The 20,518-nt window shown below is 38.9% G+C and overlaps 1 protein-coding gene across 4 annotated transcripts in view; it reads right to left on the bottom strand.

Annotated features, from left to right (window-relative positions):
• LOC113069911 (F-BAR domain only protein 1-like) overlaps window positions 1–20,518 on the bottom strand; it is a 39,140-nt gene that overhangs the window by 3,384 nt on the left and 15,238 nt on the right. For 2 of the 4 annotated variants that reach the window (XM_026243022.1, XM_026243023.1), the window contains 22 exons: window positions 13,761–13,852; window positions 11,755–11,829; window positions 10,962–11,103; window positions 10,663–10,815; window positions 10,054–10,158; window positions 9,073–9,171; window positions 8,817–8,913; window positions 8,512–8,629; window positions 8,335–8,359; window positions 7,436–7,496; window positions 6,325–6,509; window positions 5,748–5,772; window positions 5,591–5,647; window positions 4,878–4,929; window positions 4,500–4,618; window positions 3,194–4,165; window positions 2,488–2,594; window positions 1,827–1,941; window positions 1,352–1,463; window positions 1,086–1,241; window positions 885–1,017; window positions 61–257 (listed from right to left, as the gene is read on the bottom strand). In XM_026243022.1, the coding sequence (XP_026098807.1) occupies window positions 61–257; window positions 885–1,017; window positions 1,086–1,241; window positions 1,352–1,463; window positions 1,827–1,941; window positions 2,488–2,594; window positions 3,194–4,165; window positions 4,500–4,618; window positions 4,878–4,929; window positions 5,591–5,647; window positions 5,748–5,772; window positions 6,325–6,509; window positions 7,436–7,496; window positions 8,335–8,359; window positions 8,512–8,629; window positions 8,817–8,913; window positions 9,073–9,171; window positions 10,054–10,158; window positions 10,663–10,815; window positions 10,962–11,103; window positions 11,755–11,829; window positions 13,761–13,852 (3,197 nt within the window). Of the gene's footprint in view, window positions 1–60; window positions 258–884; window positions 1,018–1,085; window positions 1,242–1,351; window positions 1,464–1,826; window positions 1,942–2,487; window positions 2,595–3,193; window positions 4,166–4,499; window positions 4,619–4,877; window positions 4,930–5,590; window positions 5,648–5,747; window positions 5,773–6,324; window positions 6,510–7,435; window positions 7,497–8,334; window positions 8,360–8,511; window positions 8,630–8,816; window positions 8,914–9,072; window positions 9,172–10,053; window positions 10,159–10,662; window positions 10,816–10,961; window positions 11,104–11,754; window positions 11,830–13,760; window positions 13,853–15,719; window positions 15,739–20,518 lie in introns of those variants that run through there. The other 2 variants (XM_026243024.1, XM_026243025.1) reach the window with 2 other exon arrangements.

Below are 20,518 nucleotides of genomic sequence, written 5' to 3'. Positions count from 1 at the left end.
TTTCTCTGCAACTCCCGATACTGTATTATTAATGTAAGTCGGTGACACACTGGTTCTCACCAGGATGCGGGCGGCTGGCACTGCAGGTCGGTGGCCGTGTGATCGAGGGGCAGCAGCACTTGTACAGAGGTCAGCTGGGTGGCAGGGGCGGTAGCGGGACAGCAGTGGTAGTCCAGAGACACACGGGTCACTGTTCCACTGCGCTGACACTCGGCGGACAACAGCAGGGGTGCACGGCCCGGATCCTGAGAGGACGCCTAGGGCAGAGTTCATTCAGAAAAGCTCAGATTAACACTTCAAATAGTTGAAGAACTTTTTTCTTATATCTATGTCAGCCATAAAAGGAATATTCTGAGCTCCATGCAAGTTAAGTTCAGTCGACAGAATTTGTTGCATAAAGTTGATTAACACAAAAATATTTGACTTTCTCATTTTCTTTCCAAACTGAAATATTTTAAAATGTTCTTTTGATGTCAAAGCTGGACTTTCAGCATCATTACTCTAGTCTTCAGTGTCACATGATCCTTCAGAAATCTTTCTAATATGCCCATTCACTGCTCAAGAAATATTTTGAAAACTGTTGTACTGCTTAATGTTTTTGTGGAAATCATGATACGTTTCTTGGATGAATCTTTGTCACTATTAGTATTAATCTATTACGTAGCATGAATTAATTTCTTTTTACTAATCTAAACCCACTCTTCGGAATGGCAGAGTACATTAATTTTTCTGTTAAAACATCTATATTATTTCAGCTTTAAAGCTGTTTAAATAATCACAGCAACTAAGACAATTAAGCTTAACTTGGACCGAATGTGGAATATTCCTTTAGGTATTAATCAAGAGGTTGAAGCACTCATAGGTTTTTCTGTTTTTTGACTGACCTGGTATTTTAGCAGAGCCACATTGTAATAGGAGGCCTGTGGGTTGAGCTCTGCCTCTCTCTGCAGGTGGAGCGTCAAGGCCGGCATGTTGAACCAGAAATCCTTGGTGTCCGGGTCACTCTGTGATGGGTCGCTGCAGGTGCAAAGAGAACTTGTATTAATCCCAGTCCGGGTCAGTTTTAGTGTTTAAGGGCGTCATACCTGTAGAGTAACTTCTTGTTGGGTAACAATTGGTCCAGTCGAGAGATCTTCACCAATCTGAAGCTTAATACTGGTGCGTTGGGGTTGGCGGTGAAAATGCGGATGATGCCAGCAGGAAAGGACATAGTGAGGTCACCGGTGATCTTAACCAGACAGCTGAAAACCCAAAACACACAAAAGGTTGGACAGCAAATCACTTTAAGTTGGAGCTACAGTGTGATAAAAGGTTTTGTCCTCCAGATGGGGTGAAAGACGCTCAGACGGACCAGTTGTGCTCTCCTCCTTTAAAGTAGGCGTTGATGTACTCCGTGATTGCTGCAGCTACAGGCCAAGACTCCTGAGTGCTCAGAGAAATTGGACTGGGCCCTCGAGACAAACCTGCAGGATCACAATTCAACATAATGTTTAGAAATGTCCACAAACATTTCAAAGAATGATTTTCAACAGAACATAAAACTGCTGATTTAGGCAAACTCAAGTGGCTTAATGAACTTGTGACATATTTAATTTCATAACTTGTCAGTTTTGGGATTGGTGGATATATAAATGAATCAGAAATTGAACACTTTCCTCTATATTTGATACATTTCCTGACAGTCCCCTCCATATATGTGCATATGTCTATATTAGATTAGCATAATACAATTGCAGCAAAGCTCCTGAGGCTGTTTCTCAATGTGATATATGATTAAGTTCTGTGGTAATGTGGGTGTTTAGGGAAATAGAGGTGCCTGGGGTCACCTCGGGCTGGGCTGGGAACACGGTTCTGCACCCCCCATTCGCTGGGACTGGAGGAGGATGAAGAGGTGAGGGGAGGACTGGGCTCAGGCAACGGAGACGAGCACAGGGACCTAGACTGAGACACACCACAGAAAAAGGACCAAAATCGAATTCTGAACTGGATTTACGGCACTTTCTGCAGTGTGCTACAGTGTACAATGTTATACTAAAATCTCAGATGGTGAAAAAAAATGAAGACCAGATATTTAAATGAAAATTATACACTTTCCCTTATACATACATTTTAAACTAATACAACATTGATGTTATTTTATTTGGGGGGGGGGGGGTAATGTCCATGTTATCTGTTCACTTTCTATTTTCAAATTATTTTCTCCTTTCTACTGTGTGTGGATTGAAAACAAACATTGTCCTGTAATATTATTAGTTACCTTACAGTATGAAGCAATTAAAAGCTTGAAGTGGAATCTTTGGTGTTAAGTGGTGTTCATTTAGAGCTGAATTTGAATGACCACATGAGAGAAACTGCATCTCATAAAACCGGAGAAGAATGAAAGAGGCTGCAGCTGAGCCCGATTAAGGGATTTGTTTATATGGTTTTAAAGAAGCTTAAGTGTGCTGGTTAGATAGTTGGTGTAATAAAGGTCTGTGGAACATTTACCCGCTCACAGCCACTGAGTCTGCCTGAGGAGCGCTTGGGCCGAACCGACCGAGGGGGAGCCAGGGCCAGACGCTCAGTGCTGTCCTGCCTGAATCCATGCTGGGATACTGAGAGAGAGAGAGACAAGAAGAAAAATAAAGAACCCAAATGTGAACATTTTGTCATCATTTCTTGACCCTCATGTCATTCCAAACACATTTGACTTTATTCCATGGAACAAAACAATTTGAACAATTTTTGGCCAATTTTTTCAATATAATAAATGTGGAAGAGCACCAAAAAAGTGGTCTATATGACTTGTAAACTATTTTCCAAGACTTTAAAAATGCTCTGAAATTCTTGACATTTGCCTGATTTATGAGAAAAGCAGAAGTGTCTGATTTATAAATACTTGTACTTCTGAGATGGAAACAAATCATTCGATTGCTCTGAATGGTTTGTCCATGCATCAAATGGATCTAGATTATGTGTTTACTCTATTTTGAGTAAGATATTTATTATTTACCTTCTTGAAGCTTCTTTTTGAAAATTGTTTTGCTTGAAAGATGTGCTACTGCTGCATTTCTTTACAGTGAATGCCATTTTTTAAGTGCGGGTTAATTGGTCCATTGTGTATTGGCATTATATCATGCACTCTGCTCTCTAAATATCAGTATCTGCATCGGCCATTAAAACATCTTATTAGTCATACACGAGTCTGTAATACCTGGTTGTGTGTTAATATCCAGGAAATTCTGGTCCTTGTCTGTAGAGAAGCAGAGATCCTCCTGTGGCCCAGAATGCCGTGTGAGTGGTGGTCCATTCCTGCGAGGCTCGTCGTGAAAAGATCTCTGTTTTCTGGTGGACTCTTGTGTGACAGTGTTTTTTGTAGTGCCCTCACTAAAAGGGTTATGCACTGAGTTCCAGTGCACCAGCTCTTTCTTCGGCTGAGAACTAGAGGCGGGGTTAGGACTGGGCGTCGGCTTATTACTACTGGCTCTGCCTTGTGCAGCCGTCTGCGCTGCCAGCGATGATTGGTGAGTTGGACTACCGATCATAGTAATAGCGAAAGGATCATCTGGGGACTCTGGAGGTGGGACTTTTTCTTTTTTTTGTTCTCTCTTTCTGTCTCGGTCTTTGCGGGAGGAGGATGGGTGAGGGAGGCTTTTAGTGTCATTCATAGAGACAGAAAAGGGATCGGTGTGGTCTTCCATGCCCCTGCTGTCCCTGGTGGGCCGAGGGGGAGGCGGGGCCCAGGCATCCGGTGGAGGAAGGTTGCCTTTGAGGGCAGAGCGTTCAAAAGCATCCAGGAAGGGGTCTTCTGGAGGAATGTGTTTACAGCTCCACACAGAGGGCTCCAGCTCTGAAGACGCCAGGCTGTGGGAGAAGGCCGGGAAGCTGAAGGTGGTGGGCTCGATACCAGGTGGGGCATGTGGAGAACGTAGATTGGAAGGCCAGGCTTTTGTGGGGTCATCCTGTGGAAGAGGAGATCGACCGGGTGAGGGGTCACGGAACGCAGCGAGGAAGGGGTCAGAGGATCGGCTCAAGTTTACAGAGTCTTTAGATTGAGACTGAGTGGATGGCCATGCTGCCCAACCGGTAGGCTCTGGGGAAGCCCCAAGGGGCTGATGGGAAGGCGAATCCAGTCCGGAATCCTCCACATTCTCAGGAGAGGATGAATCAGAAGAGAACGCTGCATCTGTTAAACATGAAGAAGTCGTCGTCTATTACTGATCAGAATAGAAATTTCTTTAAAAAGCAACAGATTGATGAGGAAAAGGCTGACTGCAGAAATATAATTAATTTTCCACTTTGGTCCGTAATGATTCATGCTTTAATGCCTACACAAGCAGTTCTGATCAAGCGAGTCAATTCATTCTTAAAATATGGTAATGCACACTTTGGCACACATTTGGCTAGTTTAAAGCTTTTAATTCTCAGTTTTCTAAAATGCTCTAAGAGAATAACTCATCTAGTTGATTCTCATTTATCACGGTAATATAGTTGGGGGTGGTGCGCTGCTGGACATTTACATTCAGACGCAGCAAAGGCCTTCTGGAGCTGCTCTCTGCCAGCAAAGCTGTGAGATTTAAAGGCCGACTCCAGAGGAGGTCCAAACAGAGCGTCCGAACCGGATGCTGTGGAACTCAGCCTGCACAGATGAGAGAAAGGAAACTGAATGGGTGAAGAAGTCAGTGTAGCTTCTGGCACGTTAACACATGTCACATGTTAACTTCTGGCTCAACCAATGGTGTGGGTTTGGGGCAAGACCAAAGTCAGCATTTATGCATTTAGTGCCACAAAAATGACACACTTTCTGCATTTTTGGATGTTGAAGTGTTTATACGTTATATAAAGCAATTATACTGTTTCCATAAAGTGATTATGCTGTATGGAAAATCTTTTTGTACCTGCTGTGATCTGGGCTGGATGTGGATCTGCGCAGAACCTCCTGTTCTCCATCTGTAAAACAACAAAACATTACTCTACTTGTGCACTATGACAATACTATACAATAATGAAATAAGGGGTCATTTAGCAGGTGCTTTTATCCAAAGTAACTTACAGTACACTTATTATAGAGATTCTCCCTGAAGAAACATTAGGTTAAATGCCATTTGTCATGCCCACAATAGTGACAGTGATGGTTACCAGCCTAGACGTGTAACCATTATAACACACCCATAATACATAACATATAACATATAATTGATATAATAATGCAATTAAGTAGGTTTGATTAATAGTGAGCCTGAGAGGAAGGAATTTTTGCAAGACACTTTTGCTATTATTGTCAAAATCCACTCATTCTGAGCTCATTCTGAGACTGCGATCAGGCTGTCAGTATAAGGCAATAATGACAGTGCAGTTATGACACTGATCCCAGGTCAGCTAGATGGCAGATTGCTGTGATTAAGGTGTCAAATGGAGCTGTGTTTGTGTTATAATGACATCTATTAATGTGGACAGAGGAGGAGGTGGGACATTCTGTGTGTGTGTGACTGTGGCCATTTGAGAGGGCTTGTCGAAATTAGTCGCAGGTGCAATGCATGAGCACTGAAAAATGAATGATCTATGATGTAACTCTATCTGAATGAGGACAGAAGTGTGGAGTGTGACAGACCTCTCTGGGGAACACTTTCCCCTTCCCCTTCAGATCGACCTGCTGAACTGGAGTTCCCTGTAACGGAGAAATGGGACGCATGAAAAATATTCACGCTTACACACATTAAAAAATACTATATAATCTCAGATATAGAGGGGAATACAAGTTAACTTACGTGAGAGCTGCTTCTTTACTGATACCTTCACAATGGGATGAATGAGAGGAGGTACAAGTACAAATGTAATCAATGTTGTGCACAATATTTTTAAATGACATCTTTAAAACGAGAGAGTAAAATGTACACGTTTTGCTGTATCTTCTTTTTCATAAGTAACCAATATGACAGCAGTCATGGAGTTTATTTTTCTTGCCCACTGAGTAATCGTTTTGTTTTAATGTACTATGTGTGGATTTTCTGAATTAACTAGACATAGATACACTAGACAAAAATCAAAGATTTTTCAAAGATTTGATTACACTAAATACCACAACTTTTGTCTGTTTTTTTTGTTTAGCTAATTTTAACAGTCTGGTACCTTGTAAACATGACTTTGTTTGCACGTGAACTAGTAAAATCCTGTGCAACCTGACTTATGGCCTGTTATTTGATTCGTCTTTTGATCTCTCATCTTGTAGAATAAAACAGATTTATATATACACACATATATATATAGCTGTAAAATAAATTTCTTTAAACCGCCTGCATCAGTCTTAAGGTAAGCTATTAAAGATTCAAGAGCTTTTAATCTTACCGCTCTGTTAGGGGGCAGGGTCAGCGCCCCCACTGTGGCCTTCAACTCCTGTTCATTGGCTGCTGAGTTGCTACGGTTACTGCTGGCAACCGGTCGGATCTGGATGTGAAACTTCTTGGGTTCATCATCATCGAAATCCGAGTCGCTGGAGTAAAAATTTCCCTCCTTCTCCTCAGCAGCACAACGTAGAGAGCAATGCAGTTAAGGAACAAATCCAGACACGATGCAGGATGCATATGTACTCGCACACAGGTACAGAGAAAACACACACGGACACAAATAGAAATGAGGGCAGTGCACACACTCACACAAACACAGCTGTTTTGAATAGTCTACAAACTGTGGTGAGGTGTGAAAGTAACCATCCTATTTAGGGACACTCCTGAGTTTCAAATCCTTTATTGGGCAAATCCATCACTGTCCATTATCAGACAATACAAGTGTATCCTGCCTTATCAAACCACACTTCCTGCAATAACTTCCTTTCTATCTTCTGATATACTACTTCTGATAGTGTGTGAAGACAGTATCACAGAAAATAACAGTAAAAAACAAACAAACAAACAAACAAAGAAGGCAACAAAATCCCTCTCCTCTCCCTCTGTTTTACACCACATGGATGAGGTCTGAGAGTGAAAAGAAGTTGTGGCAGAATGATATGTTGTAATACTGAGGATATACTTCCCAATCCTCAAATACCTACAACAGGGTCCAAAAGCCTGAGGCCAAGTTGACCACTATCTAATTTAAACCTGAAATTAAACTTCAGGAGTACAGAAAGCTTTTTAACTTTTTGTTTAAAATAAAATGTTATGGCATAAATGAAAAATATTCAAGATTAGATTTCTAGGTCATTAACCAAATAAGTAGACAAGTGACTTTTGTACAGATGCTTTTGGATGATTCTCAAATCATGTGACCCAGCATGATCACATGATTTCTTCTGTCAGCAGAAGTCAAACTGTTATGAAATGAACTGAAGCATGTTTACTAGTAATATCAGACTTATGAGCCCCATTAGAGTTGTACACGCACACACACACACACACACACACACACACACTGTATACTCTATCTACATCCACTCCTGATGGTTTATTCTGAAGGATATCATTCTGGTTGACATCTGCACGTATTATAAAGCCCTCGTCGTCCACTTCGAGGGGTGAGTTCTACACACAAGCACAAACAGACAGCACAAGCTCACAATAAGAAACAACATTTAAAGGCACAGGACATAAGCTGACAGAGTGATGAATCTTTAGAGGTCTGTAACATGGATGTGGTCTGTCTTTCACTCATAAACAGGCTAATGCTGTTGCCAAAGCTCATATGAAAACAGTGCCGATGTTTCAGGATAGTTAGTAGCGGTCTGACGTCTTACATAACAGCCCGTAACACGTGTGTGTTTATAAAGGATTTTGGCAGTCAGTGAGCTATCAGACATTCATTAAACACCCCGATTACTGCCAAGGTTGAATATAGCTTAATGAGGTAACCAGACCTCGATAAACATGACACTCTCTCTAGGGTTTACTTAGCTATTTTAAAGGATAAATTTGTCCCCAGAAGTTCTGATGGTTTTCTTAAAAAGCCAGTTCTGTCAATGAATCATTCAAAAAGACTCACAGGTTTAGGGGTTACAGGTCTAATGAATCCTTCACTGAATCAATTACTGAATCAGAGCAATTGGTCAACATCTGGATCACTCACTGAATTGCTGAAACTTTCTTCAAATGTCTTCAAATAGTTCATAAGAAAACATGTAATTTTGGGATACATCTGTCTTTGAGATGTTGTCACTAATATAGCATCTATGGTCTATGTATATATGTGTGTGTTAGTAAACTAACAACTGGTTTGAGATGAGACTCTAAAAAAGAACAGCTGATGATACAAGACCAGTAACCACACACACACACACACACACACACACACACACACACACACACAATCACCTGTTCTCTATGTAAAACAATTCAGCAAAGTGTGTGTGTTATGGGAACTCACAAGCGCATCTGCCACAGCTGAATCTCTAGAGGACAAAAACAGAAGAAGTATGAAAAGCCACACAGCAAATAAAAAGAATTGGTCACTGAAAAATGAACTATGATTGCTCTCAAAGTCTATTACAGGCCTGATCTAGAACATTAAATGTGTTGTGTTTCATATGAATGCGTGACTCACATTGAATCCGGTTCCTTGTCTTTCTTTCCCAGTCCAGGGATCCTGAAGGCTTTAGCACGACTTTTTTTACTGTTCTCAGATACAAGAGGGGACAGATATTCCTCAAACCCTACTGGACCTTATCCACACACAAACACACACACGGTAGTTTAAGGAAAGTTTGGAGATGAGCAATACATATGTAATTCACTACATGACATATTATAAAACCTGTATTCTGCAGAAGAATGCTTTTCAATGCATTGCTATCCAATAAAACAGAAATGCAATTTCTGTGGAAATTGTTTTATCTTTCTGTGACTCACCGGGTCTCTCCTTCCCTGTTCCCTTCTGGTCTGTAAACTTCTGAATGAGGTTCTCAATGCCAATGTTCTCCACGTTCTGCTTAAATTCCTCATGGACCTGAAGGAGACCGAACAAAGGTTTTTATCAAGCACATCTAATCGAGACCACACTGACCAGAACAACCCTGAACCACAGGAGTAATTCATCTGAACAATTTTAAGCACAACTATGCAAACAGAATATAAGAGTAGGTAAAATCTCCAGAGTGAACCGTACCTGTCCAACCTGTACGTGTGTGTCTTCAATTGAGTGTGAAAACGCTTTGATCAGCAGTTTCATCTGACGTAAATGAGCCTCCTCAATGTCCTGAAATTTCTGCAGATGTAGAAGGACAAATGTAAAGAGAAGCTACTGACCTCTGCTGACTTACACTTCTGTTTAAAAGTTTGGTGTTGGGAAGACATTTAAAATGTTTTTTTTTTCTTACGCTCACCAAGGATGCATTTGTTTAATAAAAAAACCCAGTAAAATAATTTTAATAATAATAAAAAAAAAATGTATATACATATTTACCAAACATTTTTGGTAACAATGTAAAAGTATTTATTTTTTCCCTCAATTTGATTGCATTCTTGCTTAATAAAAGTATAATTTTCTTTTAACATTTGAACAGTAGTGTATAATGTGAATATTTAAAATATGGCATGACCTCAACCTTCTTATTGCTTTCAAGAAATAAAAAGATATACATAAATATGTCTTACAGTATGTATCTAAAAGAGTACATGTGGGAATATGCAAAATAAAGATTTTTTTTTGTCTAACATTGATGGCATTTCAACAGATGGGGCTGAAAAGTATTTTATTAGGCTACACAAGCATATTTGCAACTTTTATTTGGTTTCTCTGTAAATCAGGACCTTATATTTAAACTTGCTGAGTTTAAATAGAACTGGCCCCAGTATTTAATAGTGGTCAGCCTCTATAATTTACAGATTATTGCTGAAGCCCTAATTGAGGGATACCACGACTCCGTTGCTCTCAGAGTGATGTCAGGACTCTTACATTTTACTGATTCATCCTTTCTTTGCTCTCAAATTATTCATACATGCAGGTCGACACCAGGCAGAAATAGACTAGGCATGTAATCATTTTGTCAGACAGACTGCTTTAATGGCCCTCGTAGCCATGGTAACTTTACATTCCTTAATTGAGCTCACTGAAATACTGTAAAATTTGCTCAGAAAAATCCCAAACCTGTGCTGATTCACTCATTTTCTGTTCAAAGTCCCTTCCGGCTCGGTTAAACTTCTCAATAGACCCTGCAAAAGACTCAGCTGCCTTCTTAGATTTCAGCTCAGCCTGAGAAAAGAGAAAGAGACAGATCAATATGTGTGTGTGTGTGTGTGTGTATAAATATATAAAAATTAAGCATTTATTTTTTTAAGTTCACAAAAACAGGATGAACGAGGATAACTGTAATTCAACCAAAAAAGCTGCCCTCATGTTATTCCAATATGACTTTCTTTCCATAGTGGAACATAAAAGAATACTTATTGAAGAACTGTGCTGGTCACTTTTTCTATGCTTTTGAGAATCATTATTCCGAAAAAACATCGGCCTACGTCTATGGTGCATTCAAGAGAAAGGAAGTGACAGCTGCTTCGTTAACAAACTGCTCATTTGAATCAGTTTGAATGAATCAGTTGATGTGATTCACACATCAGACTCAAACTGCTAATGTTATCACGTTATTCTATGGTGCTTTTGTGTCTTTTTTGAGGTTTACAATGACATGAGGGTATGTAAATGATGACAGAATCGCCATTTTTGGCCTTTAATGTCTTCTCTCTCAAACACAAACACCTTTTCCAGCTCTTTCTGAGGCACTCCTTCTTTGCGCAGTCTCTCCAGCTCTACACACTTGCTGTGATAGCTTTCTCTGGCCTTCTGCAGGTGGGTGTTCTGCACCTGAAGAGACTGCACTGACTCCAAAGTCCCGATCACTTCCTCTTTCGTCTATATAAGACACAATATATATATGAAACAACCCATATTAAGCACACATTTAGAACCCTATGCACTCCTTCCGAAATACTGTAGGGGATTGGAAATGATCAGAGACATAAACAGAAATTCCATCAGGCTAAAAGCCCTTCATTTACCCTGCGGTGAATCTTGACCTGCTCCTCGTTGTACTTGTTGATGTCACGGATAAGGTCATTCATCTTCCTCATGAGCTCCAGGTGGCAGAGGGCCAGTTTGTCCGAGGACACGCGAAACACGTCCCACATCGGGGCGAACGTGCTGGGGAGCAAAGCAGATGGTTTTGAAGCTGATGTATGGAAGTGCGTAAGCCGATCGGATCTCTTAAAGCACAGCAGTATTAGAAAAACAACAGGCTTCCTCGCCCTTGTAAGACTACTTCTCCTGTCTCCCCACGACACCAAAAAACAAAGTTTGTATCAAAAAGAAAATTACATTTCTATTAGCTTTGTATTTGTGCTTTTAATTCTTTATCCAGTTTGGCTCTGTACCCACTTTGTATCACTTCAAAGTCTGTTTTTACAGTGTTAAACCACTGTGTGATTGTTGGGTGAGAACTTGCACATGCTCGTGCAGACAGGAAGTGAGGTGAAGAGAGCAGAGGAAAGAGCTAACCATAGCAACGACTTTTTGACTAATTACACACAACCGCACACACTCGTGCACAAAAATACACACATGCATCCCCCATGAATCTCCTCGCTGATGAGTATCTGTATGGCTGCAGTAGTGCAAACGTTTAAAGAGCGAACTTTTTAATGTTCTGTTCCTCTCCAGATGACTAAAACAGATGGTAATAGTGATTTTCTACACATGAGACCTTAAAGTCCAATACTGTTACCTACTCTGGTAAATAGTGCATGTAAAATTTCTAAATCCTAATCTCATAATTACAGGAATAATGTTACTCACCCGAGAGGGCTTCCATTGCTAGCAATCTTGGCCAGCTTGCTCATGGATTTCGAGTATGTCTCCTCGATGGCCGCCCTTATATGCAAACACACACACACACACACACACACACACACACACACAAACACACACAGAGAGAGCCAGCAGGTAATAGATTCGCTTACAAACACAAAAGCAAATATACTTTCACATTAAAGTGATTTAGCACCAACGTTAATGTCTTAAAGGTCACAAACAGTTCTTTGATGAAAGTTGCTAGGTGTATATATTTGTAATGATGCACACATATGGTTTCAAACATGGTGTGTTTTTGTAAGGGAAGCCATGAGTGACTTTAAAAGCAACTATCAGGATGAAAAACCCTCAAAAAGAGTGAGAAAACACACAGTAGTTTTCCAAAGTGTAACGACCGAAGCTGAAAAGACCAAATATTTCTATATTGTTTCTATAATACAAACTATATTGTTGGCCTTATCTCTTAGAAAACATCTTATTTGATTCTTATAAGTGAAATTTTACTTTATGCTGGGACAGTGCAATGGAAAGTTAACTCCGAATCTTCAAAGAGCAAAGCCACTTTAAGACACAATGTCCTGAGTGGATGAAAAATGATTTATGTAATTTAATGCACAAGACATGCTTTTATAAGGGACTTATAAGTCTCTGTCAATTTCTCAGCTTTCCTGAACAGATTTCTTACATAAAAAAAAAATAGAAAATGTAATCCTCCAGTCCATGACTGAGAGTGCCTGCATCCAGCTCTATTATAACGGATTGAAGAGACTATGTAAGTTGGCAGGAGGCTTGGCAGAGCTCTAAATAGTCTGTGTTCTCTCTGCAGAACAAGATAATCATTTTGGAGATTTCATTATAATTATTGCAATTAGCTCCAAATCAAATGTCTACTACAGAGCAAAAGGAGTGCTCACACATCCCACATATGCTTTGACTGGAACGGTGAAATGAAGATCAAGCTATCTTCATCTGGTTGTATTTTCTGACTGCTGAGCTGCCTTGCATTTGTAGACGATGTGCATGAGTGGACAGTGAACACTTTGTTGACCGCTCTGCTGCTCTTAGGTTTGTGTGTTTTGACACTTCAGTGCTGTGTGCTGAAAAACCGAACTGTGGTGTGGAGAAATTTATCAAAAATCTGATAAAAAAAAAAGATATGCTATACGATAAGAATCAATGATATCAGTTAAGATATCACATTGCATTACACTATGCAATGTTTCGTTGGTACTATAAAATAATATGATACAATGCAATAAGAGCAATTAAAAAAATAAGATATAAGCAAATAAGAAAAAACCTCACAATAATATAATACGAAAAAACATTACACTTACAACGTACTGTAGGCACTTTAGGAAAATAAATATTACATCATATAGTAAGATTAAATAAGACAAAACATCACAAAACCGTAATGTATGATAATAATAACGTTGATAAGACATATTATAGTAACAACAAAGTACAGAATGTCATGAAACATTAACGATAAGATGAAGATCATGAGTACACCATGAATCCATTTTCCAAACCGTGTTTTTAGCTTGTCCTGAATCACTAGGGTACACCTATAATAAGTGTTTATATTCGGACTATTTTAGATTGCTTCGGGGGTACCGCGGCGGAGTAACCCAGTCCCTTTGTGATTCTTCATAGACATAAACAGAGAGAAGTAGTTCTGGCTACGATGTTCTTCCGCAAGACGCAAGCAGTTCTGTTTATTAACCGCTAGAGCGTCAAAAGTTACCTACTACAGCTTTAACGCTACAATAACAAGGTACAGTGTAATGCAGCATAACATTATTGAAACATCAAAAGACGAACATTCACGAACATTTCACTTTAAAAACACAACTGCTACTGCTGAGTTAGAAACACAAGAAGTGAAGAGTAGAAAAGGAGCAGAATGGTTTTTTTTTTACGTCACATTCCTGACAGTACCAGTAACACCATCTCACCCCATGATTCCTCCCAAAACAACACCTCACCTCTCACGCACAAACTCTGCCAACTCTTTGGTGGCGATCTGTCCATGCTTCATGTTGTGGTAGAGAATGTCGAAACCTGCATTCTTCTCTCCCTGTGAACAAACAAAAACACCAACATAAGATACAGTCTTGTTCAAAATAATAGCAGTACAATGTGACTAACCAGAATAATCAAGGTTTTTAGTATATTTTTTATTGCTACGTGGCAAACAAGTTACCAGTAGGTTCAGTAGATTGTCAGAAAACAAACAAGACCCAGCATTCATGATATGCACGCTCTTAAGGCTGTGCAATTGGGCAATTAGTTGAAAGGGGTGTGTTCAAAAAAATAGCAGTGTCTACCTTTGACTGTACAAACTCAAAACTATTTTGTACAAACATTTTTTTTTCTGGGATTTAGCAATCCTGTGAATCACTAAACTAATATTTAGTTGTATGACCACAGTTTTTTAAAACTGCTTGACATCTGTGTGGCATGGAGTCAACCAACTTGTGGCACCTCTCAGCTGTTATTCCACTCCATGATTCTTTAACAACATTCCACAATTCATTCACATTTCTTGGTTTTGCTTCAGAAACAGCATTTTTGATATCACCCCACAAGTTCTCAATTGGATTAAGGTCTGGAGATTGGGCTGGCCACTCCATAACATTAATTTTGTTGGTTTGGAACCAAGACTTTGCCCGTTTACTAGTGTGTTTTGGGTCATTGTCTTGTTGAAACAACCATTTCAAGGGCATGTCCTCTTCAGCATAGGGCAACATGACCTCTTCAAGTATTTTAACATATGCAAACTGATCCATGATCCCTGGTATGCGATAAATAGGCCCAACACCATAGTAGGAGAAACATGCCCATATCATGATGCTTGCACCTCCATGCTTCACTGTCTTCACTGTGTACTGTGGCTTGAATTCAGAGTTTGGGGGTCGTCTCACAAACTGCCTGTGGCCCTTGGACCCAAAAAGAACAATTTTACTCTCATCAGTCCACAAAATGTTCCTCCATTTCTCTTTAGGCCAGTTGATGTGTTCTTTGGCAAATTGTAACCTCTTCTGCACATGCCTTTTTTTTAACAGAGGGACTTTGCGGGGGATTCTTGAAAATAGATTAGCTTCACACAGACGTCTTCTAACTGTCACAGTACTTACAGGTAACTCCAGACTGTCTTTGATCATCCTGGAGGTGATCATTGGCTGAGCCTTTGCCATTCTGGTTATTCTTCTATCCATTTTGATGGTTGTCTTCCGTTTTCTTCCACGTCTCTCTGGTTTTGCTCTCCATTTTAAGGCATTGGAGATCATTTTAGCTGAACAGCCTATCATTTTTTGCACCTCTTTATAGGTTTTCCCCTCTCTAATCAACTTTTTAATCAAAGTACGCTGTTCTTCTGAACAATGTCTTGAACGACCCATTTTCCTCAGCTTTCAAATGCATGTTCAACAAGTGTTGGCTTCATCCTTAAATAGGGGCCACCTGATTCACACCTGTTTCTTCACAAAATTGATGACCTCAGTGATTGAATGCCACACTGCTATTTTTTTGAACACACCCCTTTCAACTAATTCAACTAATTGCCCAATTGCACAGCCTTAAGAGCGTGCATATCATGAATGCTGGGTCTCATTTGTTTTCTGAGAATCTACTGAACCTACTGGTAACTTGTTTGCCACGTAGCAATAAAAAAATATACGAAAAACCTTGATTATTCTGGTTATTCACATTGTACTGCTATTATTTTGAACAATACTGTACATTCCTGCAGTGTGTGTAAAAATGAATCATCATCAGAAACAAATAAGTGTTCAAATGAAAATAGCAAGATTGGACTGATGACTGTGGGCCGTTGACTACAGCAGGCAAAAACATACAGAACAGTATGTGCCTGTACAGAATATCAGCATTTGTCATGATTCAAACGTTATCATTTTCACACTAATTCTTTGTAACATCGCTACCTTCACTTCTCCTTGAAGATGTTTCAAAATCACAGTGCAGTATAGTGAAAATAACTACAAAACAATAGCACAGAAGTGTGTGCAAGACATGCCACGTGAGCAGGGAGCACAACACACACAGATTTCCTTCAAAGGCCAGTTACGCCCAGTAGGGAGATCCTCAGATGATAACCTTTGAAACAAAGCAACAGCACATCCTGTGGTAAAAGTTAGCGAGTATAAAAATACCCCCCTTTCTTCGAGCAAACAGAAAAATGTCAACAAAGAAGAGACAGAAAGAGATGACAGAACCAGGGCAGTCACTGTCCATAAATTCCTCCTCACCACAGAAAAGATAAATGGACAAAATTCCTACTATCCAAGGATAGAAACTGGAAGAGCCAGAACATCCAAAGTGACTTACGAATAAGCACAATGGAAGCAATAAAAAACAAGAGAACAATAACATGTAAGTGCTATAACAAGTCTCAGTTAGTTTAAACACAGTACACGTAGCAAGGGCTTGGCAAGGTTGAGTTTAAGGTGATGGTCCTTCATCCAGACTCAAATCTGACTTCATCTGACGTTTTAACTCAAATCTGCAATTTGGTCAAACAAAATTGATTTGACTTGCTGGTTATGATTCTTAATGGTCACATCTAGTTCAACACACATCTGTCCTAATTTCTATTGTTAGTAACCCAAATAACATCGCCTATATCTGTTCTCGTATCCATATAACGTTACTGGTCACTGACTCATCACTCATATTTTAAACAGCAGATTTTTATTATGTTCTGAGGTGAAATTAGCTGTAAATATTCAGATTACAAAATTCAGATCATTCATAAAACTAGGTCAAAGGTCAAGCTTCTGTGTTCCACAGGGGAATGTAGAGGTTATCAGGAGCGAATTTAGCCAATGGCAGAGATGCTACAATTCTATGGTGTGGTGAAGTACCAAAAAACAACTGAACCAAATCAAGTAATCAAATACTTTTGATTTGAATCAAATGTTGCAGTGTTGTGCATGGTTTGGTTTAAGAATTTATTAAACAATTATTTAAAATCCCTATTAGGAAAATACATAAGATAATCAGGCAACTGAAAAAGTGGGTTCAATCCTGCACTCTATAATGTTCCTGTGGCACTAAAGTCAGATCTAGATATCATTTACCCATAAGCACTTCTGGTGTTCAATTTCAGTCCTTTATTTTGTACACGATTACAGAAATGTTCTGTTTGAAGAACTGAGCTAACAAAACAACAAAAACTAAGTGAACCAGTTGCATCCAACCTGTAAATACAATCTTTAAAAAAAATAGAAAAACAACAGCTGATGTTTGTTGTGGCCAGTATGCTTGTTGAAACCTGACCCCTTTGGAAAGTTGATCTCCCATGATTCTCTCTGCTCTGCCCACACAGCACAGGTACAACAGCACCACTTTTAAAGCTGTCTCTCTCCTTCTCTCGCTCTCCTCTACTCCTTTCTCTCACATCTCTCTCTTTTTATATGCATGTGATGGTAAACCAGTATCTGGCAAGTAAACCAACAATCTTTTCCCCTGACACTTCAGTCAGAATTCGGTGCTGAAAGCAGAAGGAATGATAGGCCATCTAACCCAGAGTATTTCTGTTCTTTATAGCTTCATTCCCCTCCTGAAGTTCATTTGCAAAGTATACAGCAGTACAGTATCTGCCATTGACCTTATCTAATGTGATGCTGCCACAGAGGACACTTTGTGTTTGAAGAGAGCATGACAGACGAGGAGCGAGAAACAGAACGAATGCAAAGACATTAAACAGGGCTGCAGGTGTTTAAAGAGAAACTCCAATACACTCGGTATTAACGTGTGTACTACCAAGATAGCGGTTGCTAGAGCGACAGGGTTCCCCTGGTAACCAGAAGAGAGTGGGAGACACATGCCGACTCATTCCATAAAGTGACAGGCGTCTGTGTGCATCGGAGCTGAAGTATTCCTTCTTGTTTAAAACAAGACCCAAGGTTGTTAGAAAATTCAGTTTGACCTCTGCTCTAAGGAAGTGGCACTTGTGAAGGCTGAAAAGCTGGATATCTTTGGTTATTGTGTTTCGTCCTGTGTTGTTTTTTCAGCATCTCAGTAACATAATCATCTGATCACAACTGATCCCCCCAGATTACATTAGCAACCATCCAGAAAACTCTATCAACCCAAAAACACCACCCAGCCCCCCTGGCAAAACTTACGTTTTCTTCAGCAAGTGCACAAACATTCAAATTCTACATTTGATTTACATAAAAAATAATATTGATATGATTAAAAAAACCATATTAACTAATCTGTGACTTGATGGGAGTCTAATAATGGGAGATGGGAGAATAATAATAAACTTTATTCTTATAACTCCTTTTAGACAAGAATTAAGTAGTTTACAATAAAAAGCATTATGGTAAACAAAAAGTTCTTCACATGAAATTTTTTTTTATGTTACATGATTAAAGATGGAACCCAGTTTATAATGGTAAAAAAAAGACAAAATGAGCATACATAAAATGCATAACAAAATCTAGAAATTACAACTAATAAATAATAAAAGAATGCATAAAATATTTCAGAAAAGTCATTTGCTAGCTAAAATCTAAAGTAAAACTATGTAAAGCAGTAAAACTGTTTAGCTTTCTATTTAAATATTTTGCAAGTTGATTTCTCTAATATCTACTGGTAAATGTGCAATATGAAAATTATTTTTCAAAGTTGGAAATAAAACAAAGAGTATTGGTATACATTTTATGGAAAAAATATTATAATATTTCAGTCGTTCTGCTTAAAAATGTCATGCTTAATTCAATGTATTACTTGTCATTTCTTTTTAATTAATTGTGAAATGTATAAAAATGTTACGACACAAAATGTCACCAAATGTCGAGGGCTATTCTAAAAAGTTTTATTTTTCCAGCAATTATTTTAACTTCTGTCTTTCCCATGATGCCTTGTCAATGGGTTTCTCTGTTAAAAGTCAGTCTGAGCACGAGGCTGAACTTCCAACAGTAGCTTCTTCTAAGAATCACCTCACAATGACAACATGTGTTAGTCTGTAAAACATAACCAGTCTCACTTGATTTGAATTACCCCGTGCAGTAAACACACAAGCAGGGATGATGACTTTAGCAGCATGAAAGGAGCACTAATGTGGAGTTTGATGAGTGAGCCATGTCTCATGGAAGCTGTAAGTGGATGACTGCAGGGCGTTCCAGTGCCATGCTGCTCAGTAAAGTGAGGCAATCATGTGAGACCCACTAAACACCATTTTCACTGCAGTCCCTCCAAAAACCTTTTTCACATACTACTGTCACTACAGTTCCAATTTAACTGAATCTTTCAATTGAGTTTAAACTATAAGAAACACAGACAGTCTTGTTCGGTACTCACAATCAAGTTTAACTTAATACTAAATGCCCTAAAACATTGTTCTTGTTCTTTTACAGTACTCCATGCCTATTTTGGCTGTGTGAAAACTTGTATGTACAGCACTCTCCATCCAATTCCTGACACAAATTACTCTTAAGAGCAGGATATTTAATGAATTAATATTTAAAACTGATTAGAGGTTTGAAGCGGTCAGTCTGAAATACCGCCATGTAGAAGTTAACACATTACCAGAGAGAACATTTCTTTCTCTATCTAAGAACATGTAAAAAAAATATATATATATTACAACTGCAATATGATGAAATGAATCTGAACTGAATCAAATCAAACTTTTCAATACTGAATCAAATTAATTCTCAGTGAATACTTTTTCCTTTTCTGTCATCATCATTTGCATCATTTTAAGAATTTCAGTATGTTACTTGATTATGTTTGATTATTTGCTCATTTCCCAGAACTCCTTGCAGAAGTGCTGTAGTGTTAAAATACTTCTACTGCTGACTGCACATTAAACACACACACACACACACACACACACGGCCCAGTCCTGTCACGGATGATGAATAACTGCATTAGCTCCTAGGTGAGAAAGAGGGAAATCATTGAATGACTTAAAGTACATCATTCTCCTCTCTTCTACCTTTATCTCGACCAGTCTTGATTAAATCAAATAAGTGGGACAATAGGACATACAGATATATTGTAACAGTGACGTTTCTCTTGAATTGGAGATAGAGATGGAGACAGGACTAGACACTGACTTGAGGAATTCTCTCCTGAGACCGAAAAATAGATTATTTAATGCTTGCTACATAGATGATAGCTTTCATGCACAAGCAAAGCCCCCCAGCAGTCACAATATGACCGTGGAAACTGATGGATCATGACCTAAAACACAAATGAATGGGGACAAATTACAAATCATTCAGTAGCAATAAAGGCTTGAAAGAAAGACACTGTTAAGTGTGTATTAATTAAGTAACAGATCCTTCTATTAGAATACTATTGTAAAAGAATGGCTCATGAATATTTATAATGAATAATTTTGAATAATATTCTTGAACCTTATTTTCAAATACTTAATTCTATTAAGTTTCTTGACTGAACACTCCTGGAAGGTTACTAAGCAATGTGATGACCAAATTAATGACTCAATTAATATTCATACACTATACATCGATTTTACATCAAACCCTAATTATAAAAATGTGGGCAATGCATAAATGAATATTTAAAAATATATATCAAACAGAACACAGTTTCGCAGTATGAAATTTAATTTGTGTCTAATGTTTGATTGCTGATGGTACTACAGTATATAAGTTCATGAGGTCTGATTGGGCGGCACATTTCACTCACACTGGTGTGGTGGTCAAAGTCATTTTCACATGCAAAGGTAAGAAAATACACG

The sequence above is a fragment of the Carassius auratus genome, unplaced genomic scaffold (genome assembly GCF_003368295.1).
Source record: "Carassius auratus strain Wakin unplaced genomic scaffold, ASM336829v1 scaf_tig00002576, whole genome shotgun sequence".
Taxonomy (NCBI): domain Eukaryota; kingdom Metazoa; phylum Chordata; class Actinopteri; order Cypriniformes; family Cyprinidae; genus Carassius; species Carassius auratus.
Note: the sequence above shows the minus strand (reverse complement) of the source record. Positions and strands in the feature narration are given on the sequence as shown.